At 39.2% G+C, this 18,109-nt stretch overlaps 3 protein-coding genes across 3 annotated transcripts in view; 2 read left to right on the top strand and 1 right to left on the bottom strand.

The window, feature by feature from the left end:
- Positions 1-18,109, top strand: part of LOC133158736 (mucin-12-like) — a 102,201-nt gene that overhangs the window by 31,557 nt on the left and 52,535 nt on the right. The window lies entirely within an intron of this gene.
- LOC133158407 (coiled-coil domain-containing protein 85A-like) lies at positions 8,444-15,140 on the bottom strand. Its single transcript, XM_061285631.1, has 5 exons — positions 14,825-15,140; positions 13,443-14,109; positions 13,077-13,385; positions 8,881-8,938; positions 8,444-8,459 (listed from the first exon to the last, which is right to left on the bottom strand). The coding sequence occupies exons 1-5, from the start codon at positions 15,056-15,058 to the stop codon at positions 8,444-8,446; spliced, it is 1,284 nt and encodes a 427-aa protein (XP_061141615.1). The 5' UTR covers positions 15,059-15,140.
- On the top strand, positions 16,325-17,892 carry LOC133157899 (uncharacterized). The gene is made up of 4 exons (XM_061284541.1): positions 16,325-16,488; positions 16,596-16,722; positions 16,971-17,136; positions 17,210-17,892. Exons 1-4 carry the CDS (start codon positions 16,345-16,347, stop codon positions 17,379-17,381), a joined length of 609 nt encoding a protein of 202 aa, XP_061140525.1. The 5' UTR covers positions 16,325-16,344; the 3' UTR covers positions 17,382-17,892.

The following is an 18,109-nucleotide window of genomic DNA, read 5'->3' as shown; positions in this document are numbered from 1 at the left end:
AGTGCTAGAGCAGGGGGTGTCCAAAGTTTTGTCAATGAGGCCCACATACATAACGATAATTACGAGAAATTAGGTATATAGAATTTGAAAAGTGGTCAAATAATGGTATATTATTGAATATAATTAAAGACAACACATTCATCTCAACTTCCCATAAATGCATCTTTATTGATTTATTCATAAAAAGCTTTGGTGGCTCATTCTCAAAACAGCAGCCTCAGATTTCATCTAATTTACAATACAGAGAAAAAAGGGATTAGCATCACACCTATTAACGTTTGTTTACGTCTTGTCATTTAACTTTCATCTTCGTAGACAACATTGGGACATGGTGGCATGCTTCTTTTTCTCATTACCTTCTTTGATTGTCCAGTTGAGAATCCCAGTCGCATCAATCGAGACTAATTGGTTGGAGCCAACGGAAAAGTCGACATTAATGTATTAACAGTACCCAGGGGGGAGATGAAGAGGGTCCGATATCTTGCTGTTCTGACACGGTTGTGATCAGAGGTGACTTGTTGGCATTGTCTTCTGGGTCTTAGCTGAAGTATGCTCAAGTAGTCTACAATTTATCATCAAATCATTCACTTTATTAAGTACACCCACAAAATGCCAGCCCTCCTTGAGGTAAAAAAAAAAATCTACTAGTGTATTATATTCAATTGAATGTCGGTTTAAGAGGCTTTGCAAAGGGGGGGAAATAAATCCAATCCAATGCTAGCATTCAATACGTAATATATGTAAAATATTGTCATAGCCTGGTTGCACTCCAAGCATTAAATGGCCGAGAGAGAGACAGAGAGAGGAAATGCATACTCCTTACTGCTCCCAGCAGGTCATTAACTATGGAAATGTCAAACTTTATGCCTAAAGTCGGTTTTAATTAGAGCGAGTGAGAGAAGGATGGATGGAGGGACGGACTGCCAATCTTCAAATCCAGATAAAAAAAAATTCTGTTTAGCTGTGTACAAAACAACTGAAGTATATGATGTGCACTTTATTTCTATGTTGTATAACCATCAATGGAAGTCAATTTAATTGAACCAAATATTAATGACTTTTATCATTTATAAAATACATTCATTTGATTGTTTAATATGTCATTTATGAAGCGACAGCGTAACACTTTGATTTGCCTTGTGTGTGAATTGTGAACGCTTAAGTGATGCTTTCTTTGGCATGATAACAACACTTTGTTTTCTTCATTAGATTTATTTAAGAACTTCCATAACCACTGTTTTGAACAAAATGCCTGTTCAAAATTGTTAATCAGATTAGGGAGTGTGACAGTGTGTAGTTTTGGAACACGGTCCCAGATCACTAATGCATAAATAAACCTTTAGAGTTGGCCACATTTATAATAATATTGTTCCAAAAATAGCACCGTAGAAGTGTCTTTCCTCTGCGCTTTGTTTAATCTCATCAAACAGCGGGCACACAATAAATACATTGAAATTAAACAATCCTACTCCTTTTATAGCTATCCTTTAAAATGAACCCTGGGTCGAGGATTATTGGAAGTCCAAGGGGATTGATTGAAGGGTCACCATGTAGGGAAACACATGGCATGGGTTAGTGTGCATTAAATCACAATCATTTCATCTTCCTAGTTAATCATAGTTACTAAAGAAAAGTCTTGCTGAAACAGTTCATCATGCCCCAAACCTGCAAACATCAATGACTTAAATACTACATTTAAACTGCTGCAGTGCTTTAATTTTTTGTAACCTTTTGGCGATATATTAAGTGTCCAAATGGTAATGTGGTTTCATTTCCAACTATATGTATTCATAGATCTGTTATGCATTATTGAAGGCTCATTTTCACATCTTTTTTTGGACTCCAAGCTTAAACTTGGCAATTATTTCTGTTACACTTTTTCACATCAGCTTCTCATCTTCACTCCCTCTTTCTCACCTCTCTGTGAGAGTGTTCCCTATTTCACAGTCTGCAGAACGACTTGAGCTCCAATCTCCTTTCAAGAATGGAATACTTCGTTCTCACAAGCTGCTTCACTTCTCACCTTTGGCTTATATCTTTCCCTGCTTGAATTTCCTATTACCACTTTTATAAATCTCCAGTAATGCCCATGAACACATATTTATTGCAGGAAAAATGAAAAGAACTGCTTTGATTGAAAAAGTTGGGGCTTTCTTTGTGGTTTAAAAAAAAAAAAGAAAAAGGGTTTGTTAGGGTAACAGAAAACCCCTCCAAACAGAAAATGTCATTCAAAAGCAAGGTGGAAGCAATTGCTGTAGCTGTTTTATATGTAGCATGCGTCGGCATGATCAGTACCATGGACAGCTCATCTTTCCTGCCCGTCCCGTTCCTCCCTGATTGGCCGCACCTATAGCTCATTTCCACACCTGTTCCCAGCTTGTTAGCCACCCTATATAAACCCTGCACACCCAGCCCTCTGTTTCACTTCCTTCTGTTGCCCTACCTGTTGTCTTTCCATGTTGCTAGCCGTTATGCTACCTTGTCTGTTGCCCCACGTTACCATCCTGTATGCTGTTCGTGTTGGTCCCTATTGTCCAGCTTTGCCCTTTCCCCCAATTCGATAAAGTCCATGCTGCACATGGTCGCCCTTTCTTGACCCGTGACACAAGTTCCATTTCTGGTTTAGAAATAGGTTAAGTCGTGCATGATGTGTTTGCTTATTGAAAGCAGTGCTTATATGTGTGCATTGGAAGGTCCATTTCCTTGGTCAGAATTTATTTTTATATTTGAAAAAAAAGATGTATATTTTCCTCCAATTGTGAAACAACGGAGGCATCAGGACTTTTCAAATGGTCACCCACTTGAAACTGCTTGTTGCTATGTTACGTTCTGAGTCACTGCCAAATAACTGCCCTTGCTGTAATCCACCAGATTACCAAAAGAACAAGCGTCTGTACAAAATCACTTTGCAGAAATTATTTTAGAAAGATACCAGGAATTAGATTATGTGGAAGCAAATCGTTCAAATGCACGTTTGCTACGTTTTGGTCTTGCAGCAAAACGGTGTACTGCAGTAGCTGCAACTGCCGCTGCAGATTCTGGCAGACAGTGTGCAAGTAAAACTGAGCAGACAAAAGGTCATGCTGGCTGTATAGATCTAATTTCATATTTATGCCTCAGGATTCATGTGCTTCTGCACCATAAACCAAAAGAACTTTATCGCAAAAATGCAAAGATCGGCACAGTCTTGGACATGCTTTTTTTTTTTGTTTAAATATATACTTATGAGACTGTTTTTTCTTGTCACGAGAAAATGTGATTATTATGTAATTCATCAAACTGTTTTAGTTTGCCTGCGTTACAAAAAAACTGGATCACTATATAGTTTGCTAAAGAAAAATGTGTTTTCCAGAAAATATTGTCACAAAATGAAAATCCTCTTACGTCTAAGGAAGGGAAGGTGGATGAGGTTGCCATGGCAATCTTTAGCTGGAAAACTGATGCACCAAGCCTTCAGGTGAACTTTAGCCGGAGAATATGCATAGGTGGAATCCCCTGAGAGTCAAAGCAGAGGCAATAAATGTGCAGTCTAGTCTGTTGACACGAAACTCAATTTCATATACTGGTACATGATTATTTCCTGTATCTTTATTCTTTAAATAAATAAATATAAGTATATAAATCAGTAAATATATATAACTTGTAAATTAACATCAACAAAGCAGCAAAACTTCAAATCTCAGCACTGGAAATTGTATCAAATTCTTACCAATTATTCAACCTTCTAATGTTTTGTTATAAATTCATTTCGGAGCACTCCTACTCATATTGCTACATTAGGACATCACACACGTCTGAAGCAGACATTACTGTGAACAAACTATTGGGAATGCATGACCCAGATGGTAATTTATCAATGTAATATGACCTTGGCAAAAATCATTTCAATTTGATCCATATGCCATCTACTGTCTTAGATAATATTGTTTGACAGCAACAGACTCACAAGGTGGAAATCAATTTCCACTGTACAGTACAGCCAATATTTTCTCACCTAATCAAGCATGTTGTGCTAGGAAAAAAAAACAAAAAAACACTAGTGGTCTTGATATGTGACATTAGAGTTATGTTGGTAAGTCAATCAGCAAAATGTATTTATGAATGTAGTATTGTCATGACTTGGTGTTGACACTTAAGTTATTCAGAATTTAAAAAATATCAACATTTTCATCTTACTACCAAGGCAGTATTTAGTATCAGTGCCTTTGTTTCTACGCGAAAGCCCAACTGTCTGTGGAGTGCCTCCTTTCTATAGACTCAATTCACTTTACATTAATTAGATTCCAAAAGATTTGTGCTGTGACTAAGAAAAGTCCAGAGCTTCCTTGGGTACATAATTCTGTGTCTGGAGAATCAACTTGGCCAAGGTGAGTGGAAAAGTTTCCGGAAAAAAAAAAATCACTGCAATGCATACACACCATGACTTCTAATGAGAGGAGAAAGTGCTGACTCATGTCCTCACTCTCCCTAATTCTTCTCACTACGAAATTTCCTCTTCTAATCTGTAGCATGAAATGACATTTGCAATTGACTTTTTAACCCTCTGTGAATATTAGAAGCTTTTTTTTCCCCCCATTTATTTCCATGCATTGAAGTTATTCTATACAGCTTGTCCGCTTTAGGGTCACACATTTCAAATTCAGAATCGTTTAACTATGAATCAAAACAAAGTGACACGGTGCTGCCCTTAAATAAGTTGGCAGCAAATGTTGTAACTGGGCTTCAGCATTACATGGCTGGAATGGCAATTCCCTTTCCAAGCCAATTCCATTGCAATAGTGATAGTGGAATGGTGGGAATGTGAAGCTACACGTCTTCAATCAGCCACTTTAAATAGCTGGGAGCTCAGGCCCATCCATCACCTTGGAATCTCATTTCCACATGTCCAATGCAAATGAACAGGGATTGCAATCAAATGGCTTTTGTTTTTGTCAATAGTGGCAATGAGACAAGAACAATGTGATCTCGTCTGCGTCGGTGCTAAATAAACCGAGCACATGTTCCGAGGGGCTTTCTTCACTTATACGCCACTTGGAACATTTGTTTATGTGTTGGCTATTTGGTTGATTAGCTGTTGTTGTTCGCTACTGATAAAAAAGTGGAGTCTATCATTCCATTTGAATTTTTTGGCTGTAAAGGTTCATAAGACTATTTTTGAAATGTTGATTGGTAATATTTCAATTTCTAAATGTCTTTTTTTTAGGTTATTTTTGCAAAGTATGTGAATTTTCCTCTTGTCGTGGTACATTCACCTGATTTTGGTGGTTTCCGTTTCCTCTCAGTGATGGTGTGAATGGCGACTGAGCGGCAAACGGTTCAGGATGCATTTTGGTTTTTGCTTGGAGTCAGCTGGGGGGGGGGGTTCCTCCTTCTCCCCATGTCCCTGAACAGGATGAGCTGTGTTGAAAATGGATGGATCAATGAATAGAAGTGCTGCCATATACAGGAATGTGTCACCAGGGTTATACATCTTCATCTTGACATCTTGGTGCAGTGACTGAAAGTCTCAGCGTTTATGCATTTATGCTATTTCTGTTGTCCCCACACACACACACACACACACACCACATAACTTGCATTGATCTGTGAAAAGTGACATTTAAAAATACCTCAGCCTCATATGAATTCAAACTTGGGTGTTTTACTGAAAACATGACAGTTATTGAACAAAAATATGCATGTGTGTGTGTAGCAGATGAAAAGGTTGATGCATTGGTATGCACTGGTTGGTCCGTATTCAAATTTGAGGCGTCTTTCCAGCTAATAAATATTTGTGGTATGATTTTGTTTGATAGCTCTAGAGCCAAATTCAACCTTTTTGCTGTACAGATGCATGAATCATTTCTCTTTACATATCCTTTTTTTTTCATTGCATTGGGCTATTTGCCAGCTCAATTTCCCAAGATGTTTTATAGCAGACATTTTTTTCTAATATAAAACAAATTTTATTGGTCCGCTCCCACTGCGATTTGGGCTGGACATCTTTGAATGATGCTTTCTAATTATTACATTTTTAATCCATGTAAGATTGTGATCAAAGTTGCTCGTATTAGTTCTTTATATTGAATTATGTACCACAATGTTTTGGCAGAGGTTTACCTTTGTAAGTTTCTAATGGTAGTTACAAAGATTGCATCCGTTCATGCAAAACAGTCATGTGGAGCATAACATCCTCTGGTCATAAGGCTGTGGATATGTAAAAAAATAAAAAATATATTCCACCCACACAGCAGCTGCAGGCCAACATGACTCTCTTCCAGTATTTTGGAGGCTTCATCTTGCTTGTTCCTGTAGTAACATAGTTGACTGGCATTTTGCCTGTACTTTTTTCCATCTCATTAACTGTTCCATTATGGTAACAAGAACAATTGTGATATATTACATAAAAAAAAAAGAGCTACATCAAATATTCTCTGAAGAATACAGTGAAATTGATTAATACAAACACACTAAACAGATAAAAAAATGTTTTATCTAAAGTCACTTTATTGGTTTCTACATACAATTTTGGATATAATAGCAATATCATATTGTGAGGAGTCAAAAATAATAATTTATGATATATATTTATAAAATTACACAGATTTACAGTATTGTTATTTTATTATGATAATATTATGACTAGCATATCATATTTGTCTTCATTTTATTCATCATTGAAAATCACACAAGGTTAAGCGGTTATACAAAATGGACATATTCATACAACGTGTCGTGACTTGCTTATTTGTTGTCAGGCATTGAAATAAACCACCAGCAGAAGAAAATCTTTTGCAGAACATGAGGTTTCTTTCACAAACCTCATACAATACAGCAAATACTTTTTGTTACAAGGTTCTTTTTGTGTAGTTCAGTTTTTATATAAGAGGGTTTGATTCCATCTCACACTGCTCTTGAACAATTTTGGCACTTTTGCTGAGTGGAGTTTGTTCCTCTCCTTGCGCAACTTAAATCGCATCATTCATATTTCCAGCTCTGTTGCATCAGCAAAACAACTGAATTTAGCCAGATGGTCATCTTCAATACAGTGACATTGTCCTTGTGACTAATATAGCACCATTACCTTTTAAAATATTCCACCAATGTTTGTTTTTGTAAGATTATTTTTTTTTTTATCAGAAAGGTTTTTCTAAACACTTATGAATGCATCTTCTGCATAAACTAAAAATATGTTTCTGGATGTACACTTTTGTGCTACCACTTTGTGGTTAAAAATGAAGATATATTTCTTATGTATTTCTTTTATGGTACATTACATATTTTAGTAAAATATTGATGTTCATCCCCAAATGATCAAGAATAGTTAATTGCAAACAATCTATTTATCTAATTTCTGCAGCCAATAAAGGATTCAATTTACATCCAAATTTAAGTTGTGCCGCTTTGCGCAAAACAAGCATTTTGAAATACTGCGTAAATGAAAATGATCACAGATTTGATGGATTGATCATTTTGGGATATGCTAAATGTTATTAAGGAGTGAGGAAGAATCCAACAAAAAACTCTTTTGATTTTGTTGTGGATCCATGACATGCACGGTGCATAATTTTTGAACATGTTATTTACAGCAGTTTCAAAAAAATTTTAGTGGTGATAACTGGCGTGCTATGAATAAAGTTGAACTCTTTTGTGTAGAGCCAAACAATTTCTCTCTCGTTTATCCTCACTGGACTTCCATCTGACTTTGGATGTGAGGCGGCATATCTGACCTATATATATCAAGCCAAGCAGAATCTTGGAATTAATGTAAATCCATCATATAGAAAACATATTTAAATTCAAGACTGTTCTATTTTGGATTTCTCCAACGAGCATTTAGTAAGGTCATGTTTGTCCAGCTTGGCGCCAGTGACTCCTTTAAGTTTGTAAAACCGCCTCAAACTGATATATCCCATTCATGCATCTATAATACTTAAATCTGTGTTGCCGAAACCTCTTTTAATCATTCAATCACAGGAACAATTCTGAACGGGGCATTGAGTCGAGGCCAGCATAGTACGAGTCAGCTTTGTGAGCCCTAACAATGGATTATACCGATTTTGTAACACTCTGCTTTAATACGGGCTGTATCAGCAGAATTCACAGTGGAAGCAGTTTATTTTATCATTTGTACGGCACTGCGCTCCCCTAGCCAGCTCTCTGTTGTTGTTTTTTCTTCACACAGATGCAGGACTGTTTTACAATGAGCATTTTCATTGCTGTTTCCTTAATTTGGCAAATCAAACGTTGATGTGTCACAATATACAAAACAAAGTGAAGAAACAGAAAAGAAATGCACAGCAGCAGCCAGTAGGGCAACAGTCCTTTCAACCTCCACCGATTGATTCGGAACTTTGTGACCATTCAGTTGTGCATTGATCTGTGTCTTTCCATCCGTACATGTGCATGATAACTTTATCTTTCTCTCTCTCTGGAGTGTGTTGTCAAGCAGCATCTGATATGGTCAGGAGCCATCAAAGCTGGAAGACACAAGGGAAACACTGCAATTACTGCATATATGTATGCATGTAATGTGTGGGTCATGAGCTTTTCCTGTGTGTATGGTCAACAGAATGCCAAGATTCTTATTCCCGAGGTAAAGCTAGAGCCTGGTTTATTCGGCCATTAGGAGATGCTTCACCATTAAATATTAACCTCCTACCATCACTCATCGGCGGTCAGTGCATTAAAATCACAGGGTGACCTCGAATGAACACATGATGGTTCAAAGTAGGCAGTGGCATAAATACATTTTAGTGGCCTTAAAATTACAAAGCTTGACATTTTATATTAGTATCAGAATGCTGTGTAAATGCAATTGGAATGTAAATGGAATTAAAATCCAATTATAGACTAATTGCTAATATTGTTTGAAACAAAAACAATAAGCAAGAGGCTCACCTGTCCCAAAGCTTTACACTCCTGCAGGAGTTGGTGCAGCAGCCAGCAGATATCAGAACTGTTTAGGGGGAAGAAAAAAAAATTGGAAATGATCAATAACAGTATTGGTGACACTATACTTCACGAGCCAATTACAGACTGCAGAAGTAGTCTCCTAAATGTCAATCATTAGACTAAGTATTGAAAGAAAAAATGGCTGCAAATTCAACCTTGCCACAAACACAGAGTGAAATATGGAGCTCCAGTTGTTGAGATGAAACACTTTTTTTTTTTTCCTGTCGATCCTTCTTGATTCCTGTCACAGTTGGACAGGCAGCAATAATTTCCCCTCCCGGTCTTCCTTTCCTGTCTTTTCCTTTGGTGACAGACAGGCTCATAGATGTGTCAGTCTATGTGTCTATCTGTAAACATCTTATTTTTAAAACTATTTCGGATGTTATTCATTAGAAACAATTGCAGCTGTGTTGTCAGGTTTTTCCATCTAGCAACAAAACACTCACTGACTGCTTTATCATACAGTATTCAATAATTTGATAACATACTGTATTATTAAATTACTATTTGTCTTTCTAGAAGGGTACATACAAATGTTAAAAAAAAATCACTGGTTATGTTAATTATGCCAGTTTTTAATGTATTTGGAAATCCAACACCTTCCTTTCCAATGCTAAATTTCACGTGGCAATCTCAGAGAATAAGACTTCAAAAGGTTTTCGATTCCTAATTTCAGAATGTGACGGAAAACGGAAGCTATTTTTAGACTGTCTGTTCAACTCCACCATGTGATGAGCTTCGTGGGCATCACGGGCCACCTTTGTGCATTTTGTCAGCTCAGTGTTCCTCGCCTTGTGTGTGTGTGAGAGAAACAACAAAATTTATATGAACTTGCAGCTTCAAACATCCCTCCTCTGCTCCTCCTAAACTCAATATGGCCTCATTCACACTGTGACCTGCTTGCACCTCTAGCAGCATCCCAGTGGCCCAGGCTATCAGAAAGAGAGCTTCACACACACACACACACACTGAAAGACAAGCCTCTGGGCCGATTCACAGCTGTGTCCTCTGGTTCACTTCACTCACTGTGCATGTCAGCGAGAATGATGGACAAGGGTGGATGGATGAAAGAAGAGAGCGTGTTTGCAAGTGTACAGATTGTGTGCTTGTTTTTTTTTTAGCATCCTGCATTTTTTATTTACTGGAAGAGAACAGAGAGAATGTTGATTTATAATGGTCTTGGTGTATTAACATATTTCTTTTGCAAGGTGTCCCTTTGTTGAAATAGAAGGACAAAAAAGGGCATCAAAGCTGAGTGGAGATAAATGACCAGGGAGGCAGCTGTTGGCCTAGTTAGCAGGGCACTACTTAACACAGGACATCTGATTATACACACCAACGCTCACGCACACACAGAATTATATGACGAACAAAATCCTCGCTGACAAAGCCGAATGTAACAAGTTTGCACAAACGGCCAGTCCAACTGGGACATATGGTAACCTCATGGGCAATGTAATAATGGACTGCATGTTGATATTCATATGAGTTTTACCTTTATTTTTATATACCTCTCATCTCACTGTAATCTACCATTTTATTATCCAGCAAGCCCTCAGGTCAATGATGACTAACTACTGCAAATTATTCCCAAACTTGGCTCAGTGGTTAACAAAAAAAAAAAAAAAAGATGCCTCACTTGCAAGTCACATGAGCACTGTATTTTGATTATGGGTGTCCTAATTAAAGCTGGTGTCAAGTACATAAATTCTACCCAAATGAGATGATGAACGAACGAGAAACAATGTAAAACAAAACTTTTTGTTTTAGAAATGGATTACATCTCAAAAACGAGGTTTTCTAATTCACTAATAAATTTGCATGCCCTGTTCCTCCCAGATAGGAAATACATTTGTTGTTAGGTTGAAGTGAACAATTGATTCTCTCCATAGGTGTGAATCTGATTGTGAATGGTTGTTTTCCCAACTGATATTTTATGTAAAGTGATCATGCTGCACACTAAGGAGCATATGAATATGCACACAAACATCTGCCACCAGCATTTGGGCTTGCCCTTGCTCAAGGGCACTCCAGTAGTGGTTGGGAAATGACACACTTCTCCTAGAACCATGTGTGTGTGTGCGTGCGTGTGTCAATTCATAATGAATGAACTGAACATGTGTTCCCAAAGCTCCTTAAACAACATATTTTTATTCTTCTTTATTTGCTTCCCAAACATAATTCGTAACAAGATTTATTATGGAGGTGATGTTGAATGTACTTGCAAGCTGACTGCTGCTGCTGCTGCTGCTGACAACACTGGACTATAACTAAGGCTGCCTGCTACTGCAAAATGTGAGACCTGAACGCACTCCAGCAATTTCAGCGACAACATTTTGTCCATTTGTGCACCTCTCGTCTTTCTCCCTGGCCTTCACTCTTCATGTATCGTCTCTAATGAAAAATAAAGATGCTGTCATCTTCCTATTTCTCTGCCTGCTTGTTCTGCTATTTGGTCAATCTTTCCTGAGTCTCCTTTCTTGAAGTTTCTTGAACAGTCCTTTGCAATTTACGTGCAACGTCTCCCAATTTAGAATGTTTCTCCAAGAAGAAAAGTAGAGCAAGGGTAGATTTATGAAAATCATACTGCATGGCCTTGTGTATGCTGGTCTTCTGCAATGACCTCATAATTATGGAAATCATCCATTGTTTCAAAAGTGCTAACAATGCTAAACTTGCGATGGTCACGTCTGCTCGTGTCTGTGCCTTCTGCATAAGGTGCTGTTGGTGATTAGATTACTGTATGGAGGACAAAGTGTAATGAGTCTGAGCTCACCGTTTAAAACAAGAAACTGACTTTATGTGCAATGTACAACACACGGCTATTATAGTCCAAAATAAAGACATTTCCTAATGCTAAATTTACCACCCCACACATTCTCCTCACAGATGCCAAACACCTCACACATCTTTGCAATGTGTGAATGTTAAATGAAACACATCTCCTGTTAAAGAAAAGCAGATAGTGTACAGTAGCTCAATTTAGAGAATCCAGCCTGGTGCCATTAAGCAGATGGATGACAACAAAAAGGCCCTTTTTCATTTCCTAAATCATCTGACAAATTGGGAAAGGTAAGCGCTACAAATCCTCTTATTCATGTTCTGGATTTTTAGAAGCGCAATGATGTAATGGTATAGGCCGTGTTTTCCAAGAGATTGAAACAAAATACTCCAAGCATGTTTAACTCATTCAGTGCCATTATAAATGTCAAAGATATTAACTGGGTTGGCAGTGAATTACCGTATTTTCCGGACTATAAGGCGCACTTAAAAACCTAGAATTTTCTCAAAAAGCCGACAGTGCGCCTTATAGTCCGGTGTGCCGTAAAATACTGTACTTAAATGCCCCCTGAAATATGTTACGCCAGTGGACTCAAGATGAGGAAGTGACCAAAAGAGGAGGGGGGAGTATGCCCATACAACCCTAGGAAAACATAACTTGTGAGAAAGTCTCACAAGAAACTACAAATACAAGAAAGTTCATGGAGCGGTACAAGAAAATGAATTAAGTAGTGTGGCCGCTAGACCAAAGTGGATCACAAGTTGTGTGTGAAGCTTTTAAGTCAGCTTTAAAAAGAGAAGCTGTGATCTGGCAACCAGAACAGTCTGACAGAAAAGTAAATGAGAAACTGCACCTCAGTCATGGAGCCCTGGCCCGTGCCACTGAATTGATGAGACCAAATAAAATTCCCATTTCCTCTTATTGATATAGCGCCAAATCACAACACAGAAGTTGTCTCAAAGTACTTTACACATGGAGCAGGTCCAGAACCGCATTCCTCCTTCATCAATAGAACCCAATTGAACATCACAAGTAAGCTCTAGGCAACGGATGCAAGGATAAACTCAGGCTATAGAAGAAACCTCAAGAACATCTAAATTTTTACGAGGGTCTATTTTCTACTGGGCCCTAATCAAATTAATACATAAATAAAATTCAAATAAAAATTTGAAGTGGCAGCATTCAAGCTGCATTTGCAGGTTGTGTGAAGCAGAGAAACAAATAGATTGTCCCTAAATTTATATTGATCAAAAATGTAGTAGTCTCTGCCTGTCGATTGCCCCCACAGCACCAGGAAATAAGGGACAGTTCAAAAATACAATATGAATTTGAATACAAATGAATATTACCCTGTGCCTACCGTTGTACAGACTCTGGTGTTGGGGGGACATCTCCTCTCCAGCAGCCCTCCTGTGAACCATGTCTCGTTTCGGGGAGCCTCCGCTATTCCCTCCCTTGCTGTATTCCAGCCCAGGACTAGTTTTATAGTGATGATGGTGTCGTATAGATTCTGGACTGCCCACGATCACTTTACCTTTTCTTAGATGCTCAGGTGTTCCAAGTATTGCTTTTTTTGCCTCAGGACTCCCACAGCTTGCCCCCATAGTGCTATCTGAGCGGTGTCTTTGACTCAACTCTGGACTGGACTTGGCCATGCCCTTTTCGCACCCTGGTAATACGTGCCCTAAAATTAATAACTGCTTCTGGGCAAGTAGGTCAGAGCTACATGCCTTGCGGTGGGAGTCGCATGGTTGCCTTTTGGGGGACCTGTGCTTTTCCGGGATGCGTCCTCCAAAGTCTTGAGGGTCCAGGTTGGTGAGGGATCCCCCTCGTGGGCGGCACGGCTGGGGAAATGTGTGGTAATCTGGAGTGGAGCTATGCCTCCTGCCTGTGGAATCGCACATGACCCCCAGTCTGTCAGGGGGTTCCAGGGATCTGGGGCTAGCACTGGGACCCGATGGTGAGGGTTTATGCTGGAAGTTATCGGGGTTGTCTGTGCTTCCTGTACTGGAAGTGCTGCTTCCATCACCAACATCACGTAGTAGACCCGATGCAGGTAGCCCGCCCCCCAGCTGTGAAAGGCTGCTCTGACTGTCAATGGACGTCCTGCAACCGGACCCCTCTTGTCCGACAGCAGCAGCCCTCTCCTCCTCTAGCATGAGGCACACCTCCTTCAGCTCCAAATTATCTCGCATCACGTCATTCTGCCGCTGCTCCAACTCCTTCAGCTTCTGCAGGTAGATGGCCACTTCCTTTCTCATCAGACCGCTGCTGTAGCGACCCAGGCGCTGCCACTCTCGTGTCACTCGTTTCCCTTTCTGACGGTCATCGTCCAGAAAGCAGCACAAGTCTCGAAGCTCTTGATTATCTTCCTGCAATTTCTGGTTCACATCCTGGTTTTGAGACACAGATACAAGAGAGGGAAGCTCACACACAGAGATCAGAACCAGTGAGGGATGACATGCACATGTCAGGGTAACCAGATTAATAGACACGTGCTGTCATAAATTCGTTCTGTGTGTTGGACAGGATGAGTGGCCACACTTCGAGAACGGCAGTCACCAGACACTGCCTGATCGGCACGTGCTGTCACCAAAAGCATAGTCTGAGGTCACAGGTCACAAGCAGCTGTCAATCATTACTGGCAACAAAGGAAATCCTTTGCTCAGATGACAACATGCACTATTTGTTTAGTATACACTGTTGTTAACAATTCGATTGTATGTTGACATCTCTGCGCTAGTGAAAGATATTCAACATGACTGAGGCTTTGCATCTCATGGGGGCTTAGCCCCCTTACCACCCATCCATTAGACATAGTGACGGCCCTGGAATCATAATCTATTTATTAATATCAGACAGGTTAGGAATATATTTCTGAAAACATACTGTATATACTTCATAATTTCCTTCCGGGTAGATATAGTGTGTGTACATGGAAAATAGTAGTCCATGGGGGGAGGAGTGGGGGCTTACCTGGCAAATAACATATTCCAAAGTATAGCCTCTGTCCCTCCACAATCAACTGTCATTATTTTACTTGAAATGTATGTACTTGGGCCCTTTAAAGTATTGTTTTTAAGCTTACTCACCCCCATCCCATCTCACCTTCAAACTCCGTATCTCATTAAGGTGTTGCTGGAGCCTTCTGTTCACTTCCCGCATCAGGTTCCCGTGTTCCACGATGACGCCTCTCCTCTCAGCCTCGGTCTTCCGCAACCATCTCACCAGCTCGTCTTTGCCCCACAGGAGCAGCTCCTCGTCGGGTACCTTGGCGATGTCGTCCGCGTGACCGTCTGCCCTTTTGGACGTCTGCGTTTTGTGCGCTGTGCTTTTTTCCATCCTTTACAACTCCAATGAGGACCCAAAAGTATTGTCCAAAGAATTCCAGGGGAAAAGGCTACACTCTTACCAGCCTGCCCTTCTTTATTTATCTGAACAGCTGTCATTTAGGTTGCTCCGTCAATCACACCGTGCTCTTCTGATAGTATCAGCATAGCGCCGTCTGCCTGACACCTTGTCTCTGTCCAGGGTGCTGAAGGCCGCCATGCACCCACCAACCGCTGCTCCGTTGCGCAGAGAAGGAGAGCGAGCACCCGCGGGGAGGCTGCAGGTGCAAAGAGAGCGAGGATGAACCGGTGTGTTCATGCTGGAAAGTCTGCCTGCGTTCCTGGGATTGGCTGTCTCCTCTTGCGCGCCACCTTCTGGTATTTAGGTAACAGTACAACCAATGTCAATTAATCCCAACCGTGGAGCGTTTATACCGAAATTAAATTCGAGGTGCGCGCATTAAAACAATTTAGCGCACGAGTAGAACAAGTTAGGGTGCACTAAAATAACTTTTTCCACATCTACATTTTACGACAGCTGTGTTAGAATGCATTCCACTGGCATTGTATATTGTGCAGGAAACTATTAAGCAGCATTATAAAAAAATAATGGCCAAATTGCTGGTCATATTGGAGAGTCTCCATTAATGATGTTATTTGACTTCGTGTAAAAAAATATATATATATTAAAATAATTAAGCAACTTCAGTGTAATTTAGTAATGAAGTTTCAGTGATTCACTCCAAAACCAGGTGGCAGGAGTTCCAAAAGGTTTTTAGATGCGGGACATGATAAAAGACGAGTCGATCTGCTCCGACTGGTTCACGCAGTCATCGTAGCATGAAATAAGACAAATTCCAGGACTATTTCAACTTTTTGTATTAGTTTGTCACTTGGCTTGTTCAAATGTTTTGTTGAAGCTCCAGTTTTGCACTGACATTTAAAAAATGTCTATTTTCATCCAATGGCATATACTATGAGATTTTAAATATGGTTAAATATTGTTGATAAGTGGACGTGGAGTCAAAAATGTACTTTACAATAACATGTTCTCTGCAACCCCCATTAGTTCCAAGCAGGTTGTGATTAATATCAAAAGAAAAAGGGCGAGCCGTGACTGTCTTTGTGTTTATTTTTTATGTAAAACATTTTTTAAATGTTGTTTACTAATTCCAATACATAATAAGTATGCAGGCATGCAGAAGATGCAGTTCAATTCATGACATTTTTGCATTGGGTTTGCCACACCTACTCACCATGTATGTAGCAGTACTGCACAACTTTGGTCATTCAGTTGTGATGGCTTCACAGAGGATGGCACAGTTTCTTTTTCCATTGTTAGCACTTATTTTTATTTTGCTGTGCAAAGCACTGTGCAATGAAGGTATTTGCGGAGCGAAAAAAATATGCCCTGAATACTTCTCTGTTGTTACGCCAAACGAGGTAAGTTGTTGATATTTAACCACTCTCAAAGGATATTTTTGTTCTTAAGAAAACTGAATTTAACGTGGTATGGTTGGACGTAAAATGTTTTATGAATTTGTCGACAGGATTTTGAAACACGTCTGTATGTTGAAACACGTTGGATTACCACTCAAGTAAAAAGCCAACAATTGTCTGATGTGATGGCTGCACATTACAGATTGCAAGGTTTTTGCGACAGACAAAAGGCAAAAGGTATGATGACTATGAGGGATTGAATTGTTCTTCAAATATTATAAATAGCCATAAAATGACGTTATTTTATTTGATTAATTTCAACGCATTTAGATTTTGTGAGAATTACATAATAAACAAATGCCAAATACTCACATATGATCAGGTCTCTATTTTAAAATCATTGCCTCTCAGTCAAATGTATTTTGTCTTTTGCTGGTTGCTGTGTAATTATCTCCCTCTAATAATACAGTGTTGCATTCATACAGGTCATCCCATCCCTGACGGCTACCCTGTTCTCATCTCAGCCATTAAAGCTGCAGATAAGCTGTATGCAAACATGTCCTGGTTTGTTCCAAATAACACAGAAATAGCTATAACCAGTGACACAAATGTGTGGATACAAACAAGACCGATGGGTTATGTTTACGTCAGGTAAGAAGCAAAGTTATGCTTTCTTTACAGGGTAATATAGATTGACGTGTTTCCTTCATTATATCTTGTTCAGATCATTTGGAGGAGTGCCAAGCTGGGAAACAAGCATTGAAAAAGGAGAGCAGTTGCAAGAACTCGTGACTAAAGCTGGGAAATCTTTTGTTGCCAACCACTTCTTTGGGGCTGTTTATAATTCTTCCTTGGAGCTGAGGAAGTACAAGGAAATTTGGATTCCTGCATCATAAAAATCTCAATTGCTGCCTATCCTAAATCAAAATTGTCAGCCAACTTCTACAAATCACAATAACTTTGATTGATTTTTTTTTTGATCAAATCAACATTTATGTTACGTGTCATGCTTTAAGATCAAGTGCACATAGCAAAGACAGATGTGGAAGTTCCATTTGGGCTGCTTTATCGAATCGACTGTAGTAGCCACAATCAACACAGAAGTTCCATCTATTATCCACTAGATGGCGCAATTTCTTTAGTTATGCAAAACTGATGCAGACAAGAGCCTCCCCAATGAGTATAAAATGACTAGAGGAAAAGCTGTGCACTTGATGCTGCGTCACGGAGACTAAAAATCTTTCGGGGGCTAAGCTGAAAATTGTTTCTGAAATGTATTTGAAAGAAATTGATATGTACGCATTTCTGCAATAGCTGCTTTTTGGTTATGAAAATGGAAATGAAACAAATTCTACAAACCCTTTAAGCTACATCATGCACATCCTAAAATAAATAAGATGAAATGAACTTTGTAGTCCAAGCAGACATTTAAAAACGTAATAATGGTTAGCTTGGATACAGAATTGAATGCCACGAAATATGTTTCTGCAGCTCGATGATACATTTAATAGCATTTGCCCATTAGTACAGAAAACACTAAAAACATCCAAAACAAACTAGTCATATTAAGATACTTGTGGATAGTTTTACATTTATTTTGAGTTGATCACTGAGATGCAATGAA

The sequence above is a fragment of the Syngnathus typhle genome, linkage group LG8, assembly GCF_033458585.1.
Source record: "Syngnathus typhle isolate RoL2023-S1 ecotype Sweden linkage group LG8, RoL_Styp_1.0, whole genome shotgun sequence".
NCBI lineage: Eukaryota > Metazoa > Chordata > Actinopteri > Syngnathiformes > Syngnathidae > Syngnathus > Syngnathus typhle.
Note: the sequence above shows the minus strand (reverse complement) of the source record. Positions and strands in the feature narration are given on the sequence as shown.